The sequence below is a fragment of the Musa acuminata genome, unplaced genomic scaffold, assembly GCF_036884655.1.
Source record: "Musa acuminata AAA Group cultivar baxijiao unplaced genomic scaffold, Cavendish_Baxijiao_AAA HiC_scaffold_1137, whole genome shotgun sequence".
In the NCBI taxonomy this organism is placed as follows: domain Eukaryota; kingdom Viridiplantae; phylum Streptophyta; class Magnoliopsida; order Zingiberales; family Musaceae; genus Musa; species Musa acuminata.
Genome location: NW_027021349.1, coordinates 1,034,454 through 1,057,659, shown reverse-complemented (window position 1 = coordinate 1,057,659; position 23,206 = coordinate 1,034,454). Strand labels below are relative to the sequence as shown.

General features: G+C 37.2%; 2 protein-coding genes across 9 annotated transcripts in view; both read right to left on the bottom strand.

Moving 5' to 3' along the window:
• The window catches only part of LOC104000800 (ARM REPEAT PROTEIN INTERACTING WITH ABF2), a 29,726-nt gene extending 24,740 nt beyond the window's left edge, over positions 1-4,986 (bottom strand). For 2 of the 5 annotated variants that reach the window (XR_010512587.1, XM_065178796.1), the window contains exons 1-3: positions 4,913-4,986; positions 4,685-4,826; positions 936-2,175 (exon numbers count right to left, since the gene is read on the bottom strand). The gene's annotated coding sequence lies outside the window, so the exon portion shown is untranslated. The remainder of the gene's footprint in view (positions 1-935; positions 2,176-4,684; positions 4,827-4,912) is intronic. The other 3 variants (XR_010512588.1, XR_010512589.1, XM_065178797.1) reach the window with 3 other exon arrangements.
• A 1,998-nt stretch (positions 4,987-6,984) lies between these two features.
• LOC104000084 (ARM REPEAT PROTEIN INTERACTING WITH ABF2-like) lies at positions 6,985-22,891 on the bottom strand. Of its 4 annotated transcripts, none has more exons than XM_065178789.1 (21): positions 22,593-22,891; positions 22,319-22,503; positions 19,911-20,083; positions 19,712-19,832; positions 19,546-19,620; positions 17,653-17,750; positions 14,341-14,416; positions 14,122-14,229; positions 12,117-12,245; positions 11,924-11,992; positions 11,745-11,795; positions 11,494-11,617; positions 11,266-11,405; positions 10,429-10,492; positions 10,234-10,313; positions 9,324-9,388; positions 9,131-9,248; positions 8,892-9,016; positions 8,727-8,776; positions 8,575-8,635; positions 6,985-7,191 (listed from the first exon to the last, which is right to left on the bottom strand). In XM_065178789.1, exons 1-21 carry the CDS (start codon positions 22,852-22,854, stop codon positions 7,173-7,175), a joined length of 2,193 nt encoding a protein of 730 aa, XP_065034861.1. In that variant the 5' UTR covers positions 22,855-22,891; the 3' UTR covers positions 6,985-7,172. The 4 variants fall into 4 exon arrangements, with proteins under 4 accessions (XP_065034861.1, XP_065034863.1, XP_065034862.1 ...); XM_065178791.1 differs by having other exon boundaries at positions 8,575-8,625; XM_065178790.1 differs by lacking the exon at positions 11,745-11,795.
• Positions 22,892-23,206: the final 315 nt, after the last annotated feature.

Sequence of the window (23,206 nt, the reverse complement as noted above, 5' to 3'; positions counted from 1 at the left end):
TAATATCAATATAACTATTATGAACAAATTATTCCCTTAAATTATTTAACATCCATGAATTAAAATAATTAGTTATCTTCAAAAGTGTCTCATGAAACAAGAAATGATTTTTCCAAAGGAGACAAAAGCACTCTAGTTTACTAAATAGCATAACACAGAAACTTTAAGCAGGTGCACTGATCATTTTTGTTGACCTGGAGATGTATTATATTTATTAATAGCTTAAATATGCTATATAACTAATGGATTTTGATATATATAATTGTATATGTATATGTATATGTATATGTATATGTATAGTTACCAAATTGCATATATAAAGAAAATCCCATTCGGTGATAAAGCTGAACCTCAAGGATAGCTTTACTCAAACAGAAACCATGTTAGCCTTTTCGATAGCATTTTGAACCTACAAAATAATCTTGATTCACAGGATCATCAGTCATCTTAGTAGCAATAATAGCACTACCAGCCAAAATAAATAAGTGTTGCAACACGTATCATATTGGTGTCATTTAACTAATAAACATGTAAGAAAGTAAGAAGATAAATGATAATACTCATAAGTTAGATAAACATTCCAGCATCGCGTGAGTCAGTGATTATTTACAAATTCATGTTCATGTAATCATGAATGCGTTCATGTGGGATGTAATGGTCATTCGTTCATTTTAAATCAGTTTCTATCTGGGCAAATTCTAGAATTTACATTGCCACCAGAGAATGCAAATTGATGCAAAAAGAAAAAGAAACTAGCTACGTTTACTTCATCTACAAAAAATATAGAGAAAAAATTATGCGGGAAAACAAGTATAATATTCTAAGGATGATATTTTAAGCATAAAATTACATAAACTCGCAGAGAATACAGAAACTATATAGGTTAGATTCTTAAAACTTTTTCTCTAAAAATACCAGAAAGGCCTGAAGAGCACCTGACACTCAGCAAACATCTCATTTTTCACAGATTCGGCATCTCGCTCAAGCATCCTCTGCTCATTTCCAAGGTTCACACATTCTTGTCTAAGGAGAGGGATTTCTTTGTCTAAACTAGCTTCTCATACTTCTATTTGATTGTTTAAGATCTGTGTACTGTCTCCAATATGATCAGATATAGCATTATCTTTCTCAGCAATATTCTGTTGTGATTTCATACCAGTGTCTATAATTTCTTCCATCAAGGAGCTATTTCCTAATAATGAATTATTATATCCTCTTTCAGGAGATACACTTGATCTGGATATTTGGCGACTGTCATGATTCGAGGTACAAAAACAACTTTAGATCAATCATCTGTAATCTTAGTGCTGGTATTAGGACTGATCTCACACAATTCCTCCGTGGACATTCTTGAATAAGATTTAATTTGGACTTCATAACTAGCATCAAGAGATTGTTCCAACCAACTTGGGTGACCATCAGAAGGTTTGCTAGGTGGAATGTTGCCTCTTTGTGTAGTCATTACATTCTGATCATTTTCTCTTCTACTTAGCAGAGATGGTTCTCTATCCAAATCTAAACCAGATAAATTATATGAATCAAGATTATTCTTTGAAGAATCAGGGATTTGCAAATCATCCTCTTTGCAGCGATTATCCAGCTGTCCATCATTACATGATAGACTTTCCTCGGCATCATTATCTAAATGAACACAAGTATTTGTCACCAGTTTGTGCAAAATAACCGCATCAGAGATTTGATCTTTCACTGATCTCACTAATTCGACAACTGCTGAAGAATTGGTTGAAGAGTTTTGTTCCTTAAAATCTTCAAGGCTTCTCCTTATTGCTTCTTGTATATCAGCTTCTTCCTCAACTGTTCCTCTTGAAACATCTTTTACAGGTTTATCTAGAAATTGAGAACTTGTGTCAGGATTTTGAGACACACCTTCCTCCCAATCCACATCAGCTACTTCATTGCTGCTCTCAGCTAAAGGCGATTGGTTTTTTTTCAAGTCACTTTTTGGACTTGCAGTTATATCAGCAAAACCATTTGGAATTTCAGAAATTTTCTTAACTAGACCTTCCTCCCAACTGCAATCAAATTCAAAATCATTTGTGCTCTTATCTGAATGAACACATTCCAAGGGTAAATTGGATGATGAATATATTATCATCATCCGTAGCTTTCATCCCGCTGTCATCCTCTGAGAAGGAAATCTTAATTGCATCTTCACTACCATGAATAGCAATAACCAATACCATCAAGACAGACTCTTAGAAGCAAACTCTTATAAACATAAATCAGAATCTAGGAAGCAGATAAAGATACAATCTTAATACTTATAATAAAGGCTATATGCTAAGTAAAACTGAAAAAAATGATTGACGGAACAGTCTCAATGATATAAATGAGAAGAAATGATAATTAATAACAATAACACAAAAAATAAGCCCATCTTTTCAATTCAACTATTTGGAAGAAATGGGGAGCAGAAGACCAAGACTTGTTTTATTTTTTTCTCTTTTCCTCTTCTGAGACATGTTTTTTCTTTCCCGTCCAAACATAAGTGTGCAATAGAGTATCATTTAGGAAAAGTTGTTTCTTCTCAACTGAGGGAAATAGATAGCAGATTCTAGCAATTATATTTATTACTTTAGGGCTACTAATTTCAGGCGTTATGAATTTTCTTGCTCATTGTAGCAATTATTCACAAACATTTTGAAGAGTTTAAGCCTAGTTGTGTCTGAAAAAATTAAGATACCAATCCAAATCGGCTCAAGTGAAACCCGAATACTCAAATTAACCATTGAGGCCTCTTTTGGAACTTTAAATCCTCATGTGTCTCCCTTTTCACCCAGTATTACTCTCATTTACTCTCATCCGCATTCGCTTTCTCACACTTTTATTTGTGAAAGTTCATTATCGGTGATTAATGGTAATCAAGATATTGATTTAAATAAAGGAAGGATTCGAACTCAGGATATGATGAAATTTCAGTCTATTTTGAGATAGCAATTAGCTTTTTTTCTATGTTTTATCATCATTTTGTATAAAGATTAAACGTGATTATGGTCATTGTCTTATGTTTAGTCTCAACTAGGTTTATTCTCTTACATTTAGACCTAAATTAGGGATATTTAGGGTCAAATTGGTGGGACTAAAAAGATAAATTCACTTTCTCATCCTTCTAACCTGTTATTCCTATTCTTTCATGCCTCATACACACTGTATTCTTATTTAAAAATAATAAGTTATCATTAATAAGGATTCAATACTTCAAAATAATTTTTTTGTGAATTTCAATCATCTTTGGCGTTTTTTAAAAGAAAATTGGGATGTACTAATATTCAAACATATGGTACGTCGACACCGACTACACCAGTCTGTTCATGGGCCAATACCACCGATCAAAACGATACTGTGATCCATGATTGGATCATCCATGGTTGAATACGACTAATATTCTTTTGTTGTGTTGAGCTTTTATGTGGAAGAGGAACTTAGATTTGTAAAACGTATTTGTAGAGTTTACTTGAAATGAAGTTGTAAAACAAACTTCAAATCACCTTCATTTTTATGTTGTTGCGGCTAAGTAAGATAAACTTATTTCTAGAGCTTCTTAGCATTCTTTGCAAGTTTACATTACTATGAATATTATCTAAACACCTATTGCTATTAATTTTCACATGCTCAGAATAGTGGACTCCTTGACGTTTATGTTATGATATATGGTTTTCCAATGTTTGCAAAATATTACCAGATGACTTTGGAGATTTGGGGAAAAAAATAAATATTATTTGCTGGTTATTTGTCAATCTATAGGTAGAAAAAAAAAATATTTTTTCCATCACTAATCTTGCCATTACCAAAATTGATCTGACCAACAAAAGTTTTTATTGCCAAAACTCTTCAACAAGAATTTGTTAAACCATTCAGTGAAAATTATTATTCTCAATCAAAAAGTTTAATATAGCATGGAGGTAATTAAATTCTCATACTTGTTTAACAGGAAAAAAAAATACAGATTCACTTAAGGAGTATACTTTGGAAGAAAAACTCAATCCTCTAAAGAAATTAAAAGTCAAAATATTTCTATCTCTCTTTTTTTTTTTTTTGTTATTAGGGAGGAGAGGGAAAATACACCCAATGGTCTTGAAAAGGACAATCATTTCCCAGAATAGGTTCTTAAACAAGAAATATTAAATAAAAAGAAGATAAGATTAATTAATAGATCATCCGCATGAAAAAGATGAGATCACAAAATGAATCAGCTACATTTATTTCATTTGTGAAATGGAGATCACTTGCTATTGTTTTGTGCTACTTTATCCTCTCACTAGATTGTTGTCCTATGCTGCTGCTATCTTATTGGTGAGTGTTGCTGTGGTCCATCCATCCTATATTGTCTTATGATAACACTACTCGATCATGAGGTGTATGCTAAAAGGCTGCAATCAAAATTTCAAGCTTTTCACTGTGTTTCAGCATCTTATCTTTATTGTAGAGAAAGTTGAACAAAATTTTATTTCACTGTATTCATGGATGTCTAGTAACCATTCTCAAAGATCATTCTGCTTCAATCCAGTCTGCGAGTTCATAGGATCTGATTACTTCTACTTATCATTTTTGCTACTCACATGTTGCTACACCAAATCCGAACCTAAATAAGAATAAAGCCCAAAGCGACAATGTGGCAAGAAAAGAATGGAATGGAATGGAAGGAAATCACCATGGGACGGACCTTGTTGGCATACAGGGAGGGGCACACGATCACCCTCCCCGTACCTATGATTGGTTCCGTCAGCTCCCACCCTCAAACCACGAGGCAACCCTAGAAGAAGCAGCGCACATACCTCCTCCGTCTTCGCGATCATCGAACCAACCTGAAATCGATCGAAGAAAACTTAAAATCAGCCCTAAAATCTATGCATTTCGCTGAAAGATGAGGCGTTTCGAACCAAATGCTCACCCTCGTTCCCACCTTCGTTCCCGAGCCGAGACAGATCGAAGGGGGCGATGGGCTCGGTGGTTCTTGGAGACACAAATAAGATGAGCACGTGCGAAAGTTAATTTCCAATTAAATATATAATACGACGCTAAAATCTTATTAATCGAATTAATTTGGGGGCTTCGGAATCCAAATTAAGATTAACCAATTGGATTCGATTCAAGAATCACTCTCCGACAACGGTCCCACTATATATATCTCTCTCTCCTCCCCCACTCTCACTATGACTTCTCTCCCCTCGTCTCTCGCCTCTCGCCTCTCGCCTCTCGCCCCTCCTCTGCTCCCTTCTCGTCTCCTCGTTCGATTCCTCTCGCCTCGCCTCTGCTCCCGTCTCTTCTCCGCGTTCATTTCCTCTCGTCTCCTCACCAGAAATTTAGTCGTCCATGGAGCCCGTCGACCTCGTACCGAGCGGGTACAGGTTCCTTCCCACGGCGGAGGAACTCGTGGTTGACTACCTCGCAAACTGGGTCGCCGGCGCACCCCTCCCTGGCCGCGCTGTCGCCTTCGCCGACGTCTACGGCACCGAGCCGTGGAATCTTCTCGGCGGCGATCGGCATGAAGGCTATTTCTTTGCGGAGCGGAAGCCTAAGAACAACGGCGGCTCGCGCGTGGATAGAAAGGCCGGCAGCGGTTCTTGGACTCTGTACAAAAAGCAAGAACCCGTGAAGTCCATCGTCGGCGGGCGCGAGATGGTGGTGGGGCGAAAAAGCTGCCTATCCTTCAACGATGGCCGTCGGAAGAACTCCGGGTGGACAATGTACGAGTATCAGATGTGTTCATCCGGATTCGAGAGACGAGTTCTCTGTCACGTTAAGAGAAGCTCGCATCAGGCCATCTCCGGAGGCACCACCATCAAAACGGTTGAGTCCACCTTCACGGAGGCCGCGACAGACACGGTCACCGGCGACAGCTTCGTTGGGCGGAAGAGAAACAGAGAGGAATCTTCTACTCTCTCAAAGAAGCCATGCTGGGGGTTGGTTGCACATTCCAGCACAGCATTGCAGTCCGACGTCTCACCACCTCCAACCGCGGTTGTCCAACATCCACCCCCGGAGAGTCATCTTTCCTCGGTCGTCTCCGTTGCACCGAACGAAGCCGGAGTCCCAGCCGCCTCTCCATCATCAACGGACGTTGGTGGAGGTGAGCACTTGATAACTGCGGAAGATCTCGAAGCATTCTTGGCTTCGTATTCGTCGTTGGTAGATCAGAACTGCACCGACGATGCTTTCATCACCAGAGACGTTGAAGCCTTCGTCGTCTCACCACCTCCAACCGCGGTTGTCCAACATCCACCCCCGGAGAGTCATCTTTCCTCCGTCGTCTCCGTTGCACCGAACGAAGCCGGAGTCCCAGCCGCCTCTCCATCATCAACGCCACTGATAAGTGCGGAAGAACTCGAAGCATTCTGGGCTTCGTCGTGGGTCGATCAGAACTGCACCAGAGAGGTTGAAGAGGTTGAAGCCATCCTGATCTCGGATGACACCGACACAGCCTCGACTACCATCCCGAAGGAGGCCTCGCCGTCAGGCCTCGTCGATCTTCTCTTGATTCCCGATGACACTCGGATTGATTCGACCACGGTCGCAGAGGTTCCCTCCTCAGCGTCGTCGATAGACTTGGTTGCGTGTGAGCAGATGTATAGCACCGACTTCTTCACGAGCCTGGAACATGTCCATGACTTCTTGATGTCCGATGACACCTTCACATTCACTGCCTCGACCACGATCCCAGGGGCCTCGCTAGGACAACATAGATTATAATGTCCGATGACACCCCAATTGATTCGACTATGACCTCTGGAGTTATAGCTTGATTCTATGAAACCTTATACCGAAAATGATGTTTGGACGATTGGATGTTCAAAGAGAAAGAGTGAGATCATATTTGACCAATCATCTTTCTGAAACATGTTCTAACTTTTTGTTTCTGAGTGAATTCCACAGCAACAATAACAAACAACAAAGTCAACAATCCCAACAAAGCAGCAAGTCAATCCATCACTGAATACCAACCACAGGTGTGCAATGATACTATAGAAAACTTTAATCAGAACCATCACTTAAATTATCACTGAATCGATAAAGAATTACATGGTTTGAAGCATTTGGCAATGGCCAAAACAATTCTGAATTGTCAACTGATATGCAAAATATTAAACACACACATCATGAAAGGAAATACAATCTCTCCAGAAGTCTTGTTGATATGATATGGTCGGATTTCAAGAGCGACAAGAACGCCTACATCATGTTAAATTCGTTAGATGAATAAAAATTCATAGTATCAGCAACTAATAAGCCACTGTTAAGAAATACAAGACAATTGAGATTAAAAAAAAATGATCAAATTGCATCTAAATTATATATTCAGAATTTTGAATGAATTTAAACAACCAATTTGAGTCTACTATTCCAGCTTTGGAAGTCACAAATGAATTCAAATAACTAATATCAATTCTACAAAACAGTAAAAATTGTCGGAATAGGGAGTAACTATGTCGGGTATCAAAACAAATGATAAGAACAAATAACGCTCCTGAGAAGATTGGAACAAACAAAGACATGGGCCTAAAGACCCCTAATCTTCATTCGTGTTAATATAGGACTAGTACAAGCACATAAATCAGAAGAACTTTGACTTCTTACCTGCCGCAAGCTTATCAAGAAAAAATGTAATCCTAATTCCTTTTGCAAACGTTGTAGCATTCAAATTCTTCTGGTCACTCCACTATTTAAATCTCTAGAGGCAGAACAGGAGGTTGGATTAACTCCTATTCCTCCTTTGGGGAATGAATTGTAACATGATCTAGCAAAGGAGTCATGGGGCCTTGCTTTCCTTTAGGATCTCAATCCAGCATGATCATTACTTTAATCGGAGATTTAGTTCGTCAATTTTGTCATATTTGAAACAAATATTAAATAAGCTTTAACTAAATTTTGAAAGAATTGAATGTTGCTAAACTTAATCCAAATGCCCTGAGTAACTTCTTTAGAGAGATCAAGAAGAACACAAATATGAGTAAATTTACCTTTAAACATATATTTCGTATCATAAAATCAGATAGATATATATACACATATAATACCAACAAAAATAATAAATCAATATGTTCCAACTATTTAATGTTGGCTACATACATCTCCCTCTACCTCTATGCAAAGCAACACCCTCTACCAAATTTATTATATTCCATATCATATAATAATAAATCTTTAATTATTATTAGACTCTGTGCAAAGCAATATCCTTGATTAATTAACACTTATTAAACTTTCAATAGATTTTGGTAAAGTAATCTTCCATCTCACTCTACCTCACCCCAAACTAATTATTTCACTTGCAGGATTAAAGTGTACCAAACAGTATCAGAGAGAAAACGAATTAACTGCAGATTAGATTCTAAAGTTCATTTGCAGTAAAAAGAAAACGAAAGGGGAGTCCAGTTTGGCCTTGACATATGTAATTAATCATGCATGCCATAGGTAATTAACTGCAGGCTTTTTTAAAATCAAAAGATCATTTTTTTTTATATTGATGATTGGATATTTCAAGTGCAAAATTAGAGGTGTACCAAACAGCATCAGAGAGAAAAGAACCATTGGTTCCAGAAGGCTAGTGCTTACCCCCGACATGGCCCCCTTCGGAAATAGATGTTTAGTACAGAAAGGCTCCAACTGTACAAGCCTCCAGCAACAGCAGCATGAGTTAGAGAAGATGCTGTCAAAAAGGAATAGTTAGGTAAGGGATTTTCTCAGATTCGGCCTCAAAGCTTTACCAAAGTAGTTGCGGATCTCTGGAGTTATTCTCTGGATTAGATGGGAATGCCTGCGGAAGTTCATCAAGGTAGAATCAGCAAATGAGAATGCGAGGCAATCAACACTAAATACACTCAGGAGTTCAAGAGAGTGAAGTAAAAAAGAGAGATTTTATGAGAGAGCACCCTGGACGAGTGTTGATTTTCTCGAATTGCTCTAAAATAAAGATGACACAATTGTGCCTCAAGGACATGGCATGGAATGCCTCCGACAATTCGTACATGCTGGAGACATTGTCTACGCAAACTTCCTGCACAATGAAGCATACTCAACGCATCTAAGGACCACAGGCTAAATTTCATTACAACAACTAGTGAAGCTTCTGAGAATGGGAAAAAAAAAAGACAATGTAATTTCTACCCACTTGTGCAATGGCATATTCACATAGGCATTTAAGACCCTCAAGAAGATACTGATCTGCAGCTTGTAGAAGATCTTGCGCGATATCAGTAGTGATCTCAACCGATCCTGTGTATATGAATCTGCAAATGAACAACCAAATATTGTCAGACATCAGAACCTTCAGTATCATGACCAGAAGAAGGAACTACACTTACCTCATCATCAATTCAAAGACCTCCCATCTTATGTTAGGAATCTCAATGTCTCTTGCATCCTTCTCCTATAACAAAGTTGAAAGAGCAAGATATTTTCAATCAGATCTTACCAGACAAGAAAATAGTAAATTACCAAGCACTTCCAGAAAGAAAACTTTTCAAAAAACTTAGTTCATACCATGATACTATTATAAGTTTCGAAAAGCTTATGAATGTTTCATTCATGTCATATTGGGCCAGTATGATACTATGATATCAGCATGACATCCGTGAGATGCCTTTTTCACATAATTTTTGTTCATCAGCAAGCATGAAACCCATCATATATCTTGCCTAACATGCCTTATCATGGTGGCACATTTCCAGCAAATGATATTCTGACAAAAAGTTAGATTCTTGATAACACTGACAGAAGGGCATGTTATGAGTTTCGGGATGCATCAAACTACATAATATTTGCACCCTGGTGACATGAAGGGATCAGCTTTTATAAGCTTTGTGACTTCTCTTACAAATCAGCATTTCTAATATGCATCATGTACTAAGACCATCTTAGTGATCAAAGATATGATTCTCACCTTCTACATGATTATTTATGTACAGATAGGGCCATAAGGGATTTACATTAGCATTTACAAAGCAACAAACTTTTGAGGTGGCAACTTAGTATTTAATTTATCTAATTGAAAAACTTGTTCACCATTTTGTTGTATTCAGTAACCAAAGCACATCAAAACAGAAAGATATGCATCTTTGCATGGCATATAAATGCTTTATTTATGACACGTGCTATAGCATCTTTATATCAAATAATAGCCGTTTTTTGACAACATTATTTCCATACATCTGATCATGGTAACAGCTTAATTCTGAAGAAAAACAAGGATGGTTGACACATGAGTTCCCTTACCCGGTAGCCACCATCAAACATTGCACGAAATGCATCCGAAGAAGCAAGCAGAGCAATTCTGTGTGCATAAAAGCACTTGCCTGGATAAGAACAGATAATGAACATTTAGATATTTAGCACATAACTAATAGCTTCCTTTTAAATGAGGAATGTAGCATACATAAGTTACTACATATGGTAAGAATAGTCCAGAACCTTCAACTAGAAAGGTAACATCTGATAGCGTGGAGCTATTCACATACTGCTCGCCCAGGTACACCTACATGAACAACTTGATTAGTACTATTACAGGTATATAGCTCTGTTATAGCATACTAGACAGACTCGTCGGGGTCATGTATTTCTATATGATAGCATGTACAAGTTTTGTTACGTAGCAAAACATATTCGTACACAATGGATGCACATGAAGTCCCAACATCAAACATTCAGGATATTGATTATTTAGATATCAATTATGACATGTGATTCTTTTTTTTTTCGTCTTGAGCAGTAATCTACTAATGTATCCATGTTCGTTTCAACTAAAATAGGATTGCTGATTTCAAACACAAGCAATCCACTTAAGAGGTCAAAACTGCAAAATTAATGCCTCCTCTTCACTAATAAGAATACCCAGTAGTTCATTCATTGTCGTAAGGCATATACTTTTGCCTCAATTTCTCCAATGATTTATAACAATTAGATCCCAAATCCGCATCTCTTTTCTAGCATATGCATATTGCAAGATAAGTGATATTATAGATAAGCAAACAATTTTCATTCTCTATTTAGATAAAAGGTTTATACTGATCAAGTAATATTTATGTTTGATCAGTCTCAAGAGTCAAGACAGACAACTCAAAAAAACTTTGAGTTAGAAGAAGACTAGCCAAAGCAATTACATAAGCACTTTCAAATTCCAAGTAACTAGCTCCAAGAATTGAAAATCTGACCCTTTTCTATATGTTTTTGTATTTCTGTGAATATGTGACATGTTTTGCTACTAAAACTACTTAGAAACAAAATTAACGAATGCCTATTTTAGTAAACCTGAGGTGAGGGGCATGGAGAAGCTGCATCAACAGAACCGAGAGTCAGAGATTTTTTAGCCAACTTGTAAAGAGCAACTGATGCATCTTGCTGTTGTTTTAGATTAGTCGATACCAATAGTTCGAGAAAAAGATCAAGTCCTACATTGAGAATATATTGCTTAATTTCCTTAGTTATAAAAAGGAAGAAAAGCAGAAGGATGTCGTGGTTGCTGGACAGATATAGTACCATTATCATCAATGAAAATAGTTCTTTGATCCTCGAGTGAACATAAATGAGCAAGAGCCAAAGCTATACGTCTTTGGACAGCCTTCTCTCCAACTCGCATCAGATATAATAAATGATTTAGTACCTACAAAGGCAAAAGACAAGAAACACCATGTCTACATCCATTAAACAGATCCATCAATTAAAAGTAGATCCTTATCGTTCTGAATATATACCGCAATAAGCCAAGAAATACAGCAAACAGAACTTACTCGCCCATTAATCTTCTCCTCTAATCTCTTCATTGTCTTTGCTACACAGTCCTTAGTTGCATGTAATTGAAGTAATATTTTTCAATAAAACTTAGTTCAAAATATAAAAAAAAATCAAAACAAGATCAATATACACATTAGGAAGCATGGATCTGGCAACATCAAAGTGCTCAACATACCTGGATAATGAATTCACCATCTTGTAGCTTCTGAACACCTCCTACCTTGATAAAATCAGAAACATTATCCTAACAACAAAGACAAGAATAAGAAGCTTGTGTCCAACCAATAGTTCTCAATTTCACATTGCAGCATTATGCAAAGAAACAGAAAATGAAATCACAACAAAGGAATATTTTGATGTAGTTTCACCTCATTGTCTGCAATACCATAAAGAGCAAATGCAGCATTATGTTGCAAACATCCATTTTTTGAGTCAAGAAGTTTAAGAAGAGGCACCAAACCGCCATTGTAGACAATACCAGCTTGGTTGTGTGAGTCCTAGAGGGAAATTAAAAGGACTTTGAGATAGAGCAAAAACGAGTCGTTGTTCATCAAGAAAATGAAGCAAATCCAACCATATATAAGGAGAAAGAATTCAATGTGCTGTAGTGTGGAAGATGGATATTCATATTAACAAGAACATTTTTTTTCAAAACCATTTCTAAGAAGCATGAGGCATATTACAAAAAAGTGGTATAATATCAAAAAGTATCAAGAAAAAAATTATAAATCATTATCACTTCTAAAACTGAATTTTCCCCTTCTTTGGAAGTATATAATGGAAGGGTCCAAGCATACATGATAATCAAGCTAAGGGGAAAATGAGAAAAGAGCATACAGTGTGTTATTTACTCATCCGGTGTCAGAATAGCCTAGTAAAAGACAGTTGAAATTTTAGATATCATGGCACAAGTATGCTACAATTCAAGCAAGGAAGTGAGCTATGAGAGCCCAGTCCGAAAAAGCAAAAGCCCGGGACATGTATACATATCATTGGAATAAAAAACACAGAAGGGAAAGAACTAAAATGAGAACTGCTTTGCTTGTTAAGAATAGTGTTCCAACAATCACCGAACTGAAATTTTAAATTAATAAAATAAAGTAGTAACTATTAGAAGCAGCTGTTGCACAGAGCATATATGCTAGTGTACATACACCATACACAACTAGCACAGTATTAGGAAGTGTACCAACAAATACAACAATAACAACAAAGCCGTGAGTGTGTACCAACAAATAAATTCTCAAAATAGATAATATAAACTAGATAAGCTTTTTTTTTTTCAAACATCACCCGAGCACATCAGACCCTAGACTGTCACAGAGAACAAAATGATAACATGTATAGAACTGATAGAAGTTACTATGGCAAGGGTTTGAACCCTCGGCCTATGGGAAAAGGACTCACTAACACTACTAGGCTAGCTGGTTAGGTAATAAACTAGGTAAGTTTGAATATTTTTTATGTATGAAAACCTTTGTACACTTTTCCCACAGAAGGTGTGATTCAGCAAATAACCACATGCTTTGTCAGCTAAGACCTTGCAAGATCAGCTTCAGGATTGGGATTGGCTTTGGGTAATATAATGGGGATTGGTATGATTAAGTTCAAAACTTTCAAGTTATGTGCCGCCATCATTTTCTTATCCAGTTAAGCACATGGCTAACTACATAACAGTTCAACACAGCAATTGGTATGATTAAGCTCAGAACTTTCAAGTTATGTACCACCATCATTTTCTGATCCAGTTAAACACATGGTTAACTACTTCACAATTCAACACTACTTTAACTAATGTTATTAGCAGCCTGAGTAAGCAATTTAGCGAGTAGCATGAACGAAATAGAAAACCAGCCAAACCAGAACTTTCAAGTTATGTACCACCATCATTGTCTTATCCAGTTAAACACACGGCTAACTAATTAACGAAATAGAAAACCAACCAACCCTATTGTTCATATATCACTGACCAAGATAAGAAGTGAATGTCATCCTTGTACCAGAACCATGACCCAAAATGTTCCATGTTTTTTGTAACTAATATAGATTGAGTATCGAACTTATCCCTTTTTAATGGTCCTTTATGCAGATCTTAAGTTTTCAAATAGAAGATTAAACATAGAACTATAATGCCCTACATGAGAAAGAAAATAAAAGAAATAGCTGAATAAATTATCACTGACGACAGGTTTAAATAATGTCCCTAGTAACAAAAACATATAGTGAGAAAATTGATCAAGAACAGCAATGCTGAATAAATCAAGTATTTATAGATCAAGAAATAGCAAAAATGTTAATTTAAATATAAAATGTCAGATTTATCATACAACAAAAGAAAAGGCTAAACATTAAAGGGTAAAATATATTTATAACCTGGGCCAGCCTTCCAAGAGCAAAGACAGACATTGCCTTAAGTTGAATATCTGGGGACTGAAGCATCTCGATCAGAGGGCGGACAGCACCTCTCTGAACAATATGCACCTGCAAGAAATCAAGGTTGCAGACAAATGTCAGAAACAAGAGCATATCCTGGTGCAAATTGTTATTATACTTTGATAGGCCAAAGAGAAAAAAAGTCAGGTGACAAAGTGCCTTGCAATCTGAATCGGCTGAAGCAAATTGCCCTAATAGTAAAGCTGCTTCCCTTTGACTCTCCGTGCAACATGAACTGCAATTAACCATGCTAGATTGAGAAAAAAAGTTGCGTAGTCTAAGTGAATTTTCGGAAAATTGCCTAACCAACCGAAAATAGTTGATGATCGATAAGATCTAGAATTACAATGCAAATAAGAATCTTTATCAAGCACACAGATCTCTGTTTCACCATCTTCAAAAACTTCTTACAACATATCATGCCACTTGTAAAGTTCGAAGCCAAAGTTTGGCTTTTACAACTTTGTAAGCAAGTTAATAGTTCAATCCGATGAGTTTCAGTAACTTTTGTTATTAGGAGGAAAGAACCATTTATACTTCAAGTAATGTATGTTTCCACATTTGTTGATTGTTATTGTTCTCCAAGTTTTTAAAAGCACCAATCACCAAAATGAACCAAGGTCCCAAATCGCCCAAGGCGCTAGGCGCTCGCCTAAACACCCACTCGAGCAAAACGAGACACTCCAAAATATTAAAATATAAAAAAATTATTTTATATATAGCAACGACATCAATGATGGAGGGGGATACCACGAAGGCAACAATGATGGAGGGAGCTGCAAACAAAGGCAGCGACAGCGAATGTAGGGTTTCAAAGCAGGGCCAACTGTACAAAGGGGGGGAGGGACCAATTAGTGTTAGGGCAATTCTCTTTAGTTGGTTTGATTGAACCAATTTAACTGTTCAATCGAACCAAGAACGAACACAAGCCACCTTCACTTGGGCGCTCGCCCGAGGCGCCCAACGCTTGGACTCAGGCGAGCACCCAAGCGATGCTTCAATGAATCACATTGCCCAGAAGTTGTGTAAGGCACTCAAGCCTCGCCTCACCCGAGCACCTAGGCACCTATTGAAAACACTGATTGTTCTTAATTTTTTTCCTTTTTTGGGCTTCAATAGATATTTAATTGGAGTTGAAATATTTTCAATAAAGATTATGATTATGCAATGCTCTTGTGAGTTCGCAAGGATTTGACTAATTGAATAGTTTTACATATTGGTTGCTTTTATTTCGACTACTTGATGAACACATATTAGAAACGTACATCCAAAGCTTTTTCTTAATTGTTGTTCTAGTTTGCAATTACTAGGAGAGATAGAGACATTATAACTGAAATTAGTTCGCACATATTGCACATGAAACACCGGTAACTTGTCATTTTTCCCAATTAGGAAATTCTAGTTATTTGATTTTGTTTATTCTTTTTTGTCCATGTTTTCATTTCAGTTTAACCCAAATATTAGTTAAGAATTGCAAATCCATATTGCAGGTTTTCATCTTTCATGGAAGTAAATCATAAATTGTAGATAGCATCTTTAGGGGCCATGCCCTTATAAGACCTTATTAGTTTATTCCAAACTGCAGCCCACGTGTCCTTTTATGAATGTAAGAGAAGTTGATGGTTATTAAAAATAATAATCTACTTGGAGAAATGCAAATTATTCACAGTTAAACCACATTTGCATGCAGATGATAGTCAAATAGAAGAGCTTAGTGTGACAAGGTCGCAACATGGTCATTCAAGTTTCCAAGTTCATTCTTTTCTTTTCTTTTATATGCTTATTTACATGTTTCAATATGAGACTGAATAAGATCATTTTGAACAAAGAGCTTAGTGTGACTAAAATTTGTAATGTTTTGCTTTCAAACTCATCGCTTGGTCATGTGAACAGAAAATTGTCTTTTCTATTGTATGAACCAAGTTAGTGAAGTCTACCATCCCTTGGTAAGAAAGGCATTTGACAAAATTGCTTTATGGTTCAAAGCAAGGTTATCAAACTCACTTCCCTACCTAGGATCAAAAAGGGGTTGCAAACTTGGATCATATGATAGGATCATAAGATCCTACAAATTAGAAAAAAATAAAAATAAATAATTTTAAGATACATATATATTTAAAGAAATTTATAAATGAGAATATTCCAAACAGGAACATCTTAACATTGTTTAGCAAAGATTGGTTACATATATCACCATAACTTACATTGATAAATGGGTATGTAAATTGCCCATGTTGCATGTCCTAACGGTTTCTAAATTCTTAATTTCTTATAAGTATGACTTTCCTATTATGTAAAGGAATATTGTGTTTGGCATATTAGATATAATTTTGCAACCTCTATGTTACACGAACATTATTATTGCTTTGTAGAACTTCAATCTAAGAATTATGAATTGTACTTTTCGATTATATTAAAGATAATACCTCACGGTATCAATGTCATTATGATCAAACTATAACATATATCATTAGATATGGGATGGATGGGAAGAGAATGTACGAGATGGGAAGAGAGGAGAAAAGATGGTAGATGGGAGAAGGTAAGAGGGGAGATAAGAAGAGAGGTAGAAGGGAGGAGAGGAGAAGAGATGAGAGAAGATGTGAAGAGAAGGAAAGGAGATGGAAAGAGAAGAGGGGGGAAAAGATGCAAAGAGAAAGAATGGAGATGGAAAGAGAAGAGGGGGGAGAGGAGAAAAGAAGGGGGAAGATGAGAGGAGAAGAAAGAAGCAGAGACCGAAAGAGGGTAGGAGAGGAAAAGAGAATCCATGCATATGGCAATTAGCAACAGTCGACGACATTGACAGCAGTTCATTGTGAGTGGCAGCAATGGCTAAGGCTCGTCTCCTCATGGCTCCTACGGGCTGCAGGAGAGAAGCACTGATCCACGACAATGAATAGCCAACCAGAAGATTCGCAATACTCTCTCGTCGTGAGGGATTAGGGCTCACACTCGTCTCCTCGCTCCTTTGTTGGCACCACATATCGATTCGCCTTTGAAGGTGAGTGTTCTTATATCCTGGGTTGACTCGACAAACTCGTCTTGACTCGTCCGAGTCAACCAATCTTACATAGTCGAGTCGATTCCACCCATTTACATTGATCTGATCTGAATCATCAGGCCTGATTTGGGCTGTAAGATTGCATGATCCTACAGCCCAAATTAAGAGTTTGACAACCTTGATTCTGAGGCAACTTTAACATTTTCTTCAACCAAATAACAAAGTTTAGATTCTCATGATTTGAAGCTAGCTCTAAAGACAATATTGTTAGCCAAAGAACCTTTATATAGATTTCAAATCACCAACTTGAAAAGAACGATGTGCAGCTTTTTAAAACTATCTGCTGCATTCTATAAACAGTCCAAGGAATCAAAATTTTCTTTATTACCTAACATATAATGAAACAACCTGGACATTATTTAAGGATAAAACCAGATGAACAAAAATGCAATATTCAATTCTAGTGATACCTTAATAAACCAATCACTGGCGGCTGTAAAGCTCCCGCACGAAGAACTTCTTTCTTTATGTTAGGGGATGAATGAACCAGATTCCCAATAACACCAACCTAAATACCAATAACATATAATCTAATTATGATATTGGAAAGAATCAATCACAACAAGCATAGTAAATGCAAATATCTTTAAGATTTAGAAAATGTATGTTTATTATGATATATAAAAAGAGAAGGTAATAAATACTATTTTAATGAAAATCTAGCATGTATAATTAACAACATATTTTTAAAGCTGCATAAGGGTTACCACAGCCAATAACAGTTCCATTGGGTTTTGCATGCCCAGAAAATATACTCATGTTGCATGAGATAGTTCCAAGATTTCTTGTTAGCTGGTCACCATACAAATGATGTACATCCAGTTAATAATTTCAGTAGGAATTATTTGGCTAATATTCTTTTCCAAGCTATGCCAAAGCTGACAATTATCAACTAATTAACATCCATGATAATTCCAAGATGTATATCTTGTTGAGTCTATGACATCATTGACTCTTGAATGCCCTTCTTATTTGATAGTGTTTTAGATTGCTAGAAGAAGTATGTCATTTCCATTCTGTCACAGAAATATTCATGATTCTGAAAAGTGAAAACATTGTACTATGTCAAATTATTTAAATTGGTCAGTATTCGACAGTGAGTTCACATGGAATTCCTTTAAATCTAATTCAAGATTAGGCAACGGCTGATGGCTCACAGAATCATGAAGACAGCCTAGATGTGTCATCTTCCCTCAAACATAGTTGCTTGACCTTCATTACTTCTGCCACTTTCTAGATTGGCTCCAACTACTACGTGAACAACCTAGTTACCAAAAATCTTCAAGTATCACTTCCCATGTATATCTAACACTATGAGTTATAAGTTTCTACCTAAGAATCTTCACTAAACCTTTTCATCTACTTGTCAAGTCAAAGTGTCCCATGAACTAAGAAGTCAAAGAACGTGACAAGATTAACATCTTTGACTAGACTTTTTTGACCTGGACCAGTCAGTTCAAATGTTCTCAACTAAAAAAAAATGTCATTCATCACTATTTCTCTAACCTAGCTGTATGTGGTCCAACTCTGAAACAACCAAGCTAATAAGAAGTTTGTATTCATGCTGAGTCTTGAACTAACTGGTTCAAGAAAATAACATGACATGAGATATGTTATAGAAAGATTGGTGTCCACAAGATGCTCTCCCTCCTTAGATCAGGAATAACCATTATTTTCCAGAATTTGTATGCCTGCATCACCGTCTATAATATAAGCCAAGTGCTATCACTTGGCAATCATCGATATCTGGCACTATCCTTGACCAAGTCACTAAGAGTGAATGGAGGAAACAAAGTGAGGGGAAGTTGATTGGTGGGAGTCTAGGGCAAAGGAGAGAACCGAAGCCCAAAAACTAGGAAGGAAGAAAAGTGATGAAACAGATAGTGGGATCAGGGCATAAGTGAAGAGTAGAGATGGAACTAAAGAGTGAGAAACTGTATATAGGATTCAAAGAGGGTTTCTCTCTCTTAAGATTTTAACCTTTTTTAAGGTGCAAAAAAAAAAATTCTTCGTGTGCACTTCAGGCAACTTGGAGCATGGGACGGGTCGGCCAGTCATTTGACCTGATCATTAGTATAACAGGTAGGGTTTGAACACATTCAAGATGATCCGAACTTGACCTGAGTTGAACCCTACCAATAATACTGAGTTGCCAAGCTTGACTGTATAATGCTCCGTATGACTCAAACCTCCATATAAATAACCTAAGATTCAATTTGCACAAATCCAAATCATGAAATAAGATACAATCATAGTCCACATCTTCATGCTATCAAGACATATGTTGAACTGCATTGACTCACCGCCTCATAATGGATGGCAGCATCCTCTGATTGAAGCATGAGAATCAGTGTAGGAAGAGCATTGCAATCCACAATCTGTAAAGTAATTTTAAACCAAAAAATAAGTAAAATAGCACCCTTAAATTATTCCATATCAAAGTAAGATTAAAACAGTTAACATAATAACCTGGTTCTTGTTACTATAATTTTTAAATGACAATGTCCGCAAGGCACCTGCAGCTGCTCTCTGTACCTTAGCATCGGTAGACTTCAGTAGTTCAACGAGAGGCGGTATCCCACCTTCGATCCTGCATGGTACATAACCATCAGGAAAAGGAAACATGCTAAATAATTCATAAAGGCAACTAAGTATCATGTGAAAGAACCTGACAGAAGTTTTGATATTGCTGTTTTCATGAGCAAGATTAGTAATTGCATCAGCTGCTCTCCTAATAACACTATTAACTACCTGGCAGTTGAAACCTTTTTTATGCCTTTTTAAGAAATCAACAAGCAAAGGCAAGGCACCCGCATCAACTATGAGTTGCTGATGTTCAGGCTGTTACAACAAGAGAAGTTTCATGAGAAAAGTCATATAACTTCATAGTGATGAAAATGTTCCCACAATCCAAAGAAATATTTTTTTTTTAATTAACAGTAGAAGCTAAACATTGATTAAGACACAAAATTTTAGTTCCTTGTGTGCAAGCACGAAAAATAAATCCAATTAAGTAAATATATTATCATTCTACTAAATCAAATGCAAAAAAATAATCTTCATAGCAAGAGATGACTAAATGAAGTGATTTCTGAACTTCTCCAAATTTTCATATTACAACCTTTGTCATTCATAGTTTCATACTACACATCTTGGAACAGAAGAGAAGTTGGATCAGAAAAGTGAGATCTAAATCAATAATTTTATAATTTCTAATGTAAGTTTTTATACACAGAAGCATGAAGTAACAGAGTAGACTTTGGTAGAAAGACCAGCATCAGAGGATAATAAATGACTTGCTAGCTATAGCAACCAATCGAAGATGACACAAGGCAAAAATCCCAGTCCTGATGCCAAAAGGATGTAGGACAAGTTCAAGAAAATGCTTCAATAACAACTTGACATAAAAATGACCAAAAACATCTCTGGTGACTTGATGCAGAACAGGATAAAAAAAAGTGTTATAGTGACAATGTGCAGGATGTGATGAAGAAGAAGAGATATGATACTAATTTGAAATAGGATATGATGAAAAAGAAATCAGAGCTGTTAATGTGTCTCGAACAAAATTTGTCAAATATAGTTTTAATTATCTATTTTGGCTAAATCTTAACAAATTTGCTTGCAGATGAATATGGACCTAATGATGTAAATCTGAGGTTAATAGGATTTGAAATACAAGTTAGAATACATCTCCCTTAAGAAAAATATATATAAGTTATTATACAACTTGAAGAGGATACAAGCACTAAATCATGCAGATGAGGTGCCTTTCATAGAGAATAAAAGCATGCAGAGGATGCTCACATGTTGTGGCAAAGAAAGTCAGAAAGCTGAGCAACGCTTGAGCGTAGTTTAGGATCAACAAGAGTCGTGTCTTCCCTGATAATCTAATACAAAATCTATGTAACATGGGAGTGCATCTTGTAAGTACTAAAAGAAGTTCTCTACAAAACTTACACCACCAAGTGTCATAAGTGTGCTCAAAAGTCAACGTACCAATGTTCCAAGACATACCTCTCAATTTGTAATTATACATCTGAGAAATAGTTTCATATGTCATATGTAACTTCTGTATGACAACACTACTATCGCAGCATCCATGTTACTGAAAAAAGTATATGGTCTAATTTTTTAATAAAGCAAGATTGTGATCATTAATAGAGATTTGGTATGTAGGAACTCCTACCCCTATCTCAATCTACTTGCTAAGTAGAAAAAACAAGCTTTGACAGTATTTTTATACACAATGATAAATCATAAATCATGTAGCATCAAAGTTGAAATTATTTTTACCATAAATTGGATGGTACTTTTTGCCATGCATGACACAAGTTAATAAAGAGAAATGTAAGATTTTATTTGAGAACCTTTCTTTCCCCTATGTAAGCCCTTTACAGTTGCTTTCACCTCCTCACCTTCCCTCCATCACCCTTCTCCTTTACAAAAAAATGTAATCCAAGTTAAATCAGACCAAATTTCTGTTTCCTCGTCTTTTGTCATTATGCAACATGCTCAAGCGAGGATGTGTTTGATTCAAAGATAAAATTCACTGCACTATTGGTTTAAGTTTCCTATTATCTATTTACTTGTGTATTTATAATAACATGTTATACTGCCATCCATGTTGAAATCAATCATATGAATCATCTTCAGCTTCTTAACAGGTGTGAGATTTCATGTGATAGCATCCTGGTCTTGCATAGCTTAAGGACAATATAGAAACTAAACCAATTACCAATCACAGCAATCCCAAGAGGTACAATTTATCAAGCAATCAATAGAGCCAAGACAATATAAGACTAGGTGGAATGCCAAGATTCTACGAGATCCCAAATCATTAAACTGAATTGTTCTTTATTTATCCACACCCCTCCAAACATCCGAAATTGCATAACTTCCCTAGAAATCAAACAATTCCTTTTGCTTTCCTTCTCATCAATCAAAGTAGAAGCCCATCTTTCATTATTTTACCACACATAAAATGTAGTTCCCAGTCCCAATCTTGGTAACTATGATGGCCAAAGTCACAACTATTTTTTAGTTTTCACCTTCACATAAAGAATATAGAAGTACCACAGCAGATACTTTCACTGCGAGAAGACCGAGGGCGAACGCGCTCCCCTTCTCAACCTCATGCTCGAAAGGACGCTCTCCTTCGTTGGCGCTGCCTTCGCTTCCCAGCAGCGGCGGCGGTTCCTGCAGATGCTTTACAAGCGCCGGCACCGCCCCCTCTTCCACAATCACGTTCACGACCTTCTCTGCAGAAAGGATCGACACACAATCTATCAAACCCAAGACCCAAAGGTTTCAGGAAGAAACAGGAAAGGTAAAGGGGAAGTGGGCAAACCGTCCTTGGCGAGCTCCGCGAGGATGTGGGTGGCACGCTTGGCGGCAGCGCGATCGGCGAACCGCCAGGAGAAGGTCCGCTCGAGTACCTGGACCTTGGCCCTGACCTCACGGGCGAGCGCCTGCCGCGATCGGTGGCAGCAGATCTCCTCACCACCGCCCTCCCCTCCCGCCTCCGACTCCGCCGCCGACGCGGCGTCCTCCTCCTCCAGCTTCTGCCTCTGCCTCTTCCGCCTCTTCAGCTGCTGCTGCACCGCCTCCATCGATCCCAACGAAGAGACGCAGAGAGAGGGAAAACTATTGAACGGAGAAACGAAAGAACATAAAGGGTTTATTTTATTGCGTCCATTATTTTAATCGGATTATTGGATAACCAACTTCCGATCCTCCCCGATGATACTATGGTTGCGATCGTGGATCAAACCAGCCCGCCAGCATCCAACGGCTGTGATCTGTGAAGAGGACGGTTTGGTTTCAAAGTGTGATCGGAGAGGATCTCCACCGAAGTAGGAGAAGAGGGCGAAGACCTTACGGGATCTTGAAAAGGATGCCGCCGTTACCCGCAAAAACCACCGGTATTCTGATAGGAGGAATCATTCGGTGGATCCGACACAG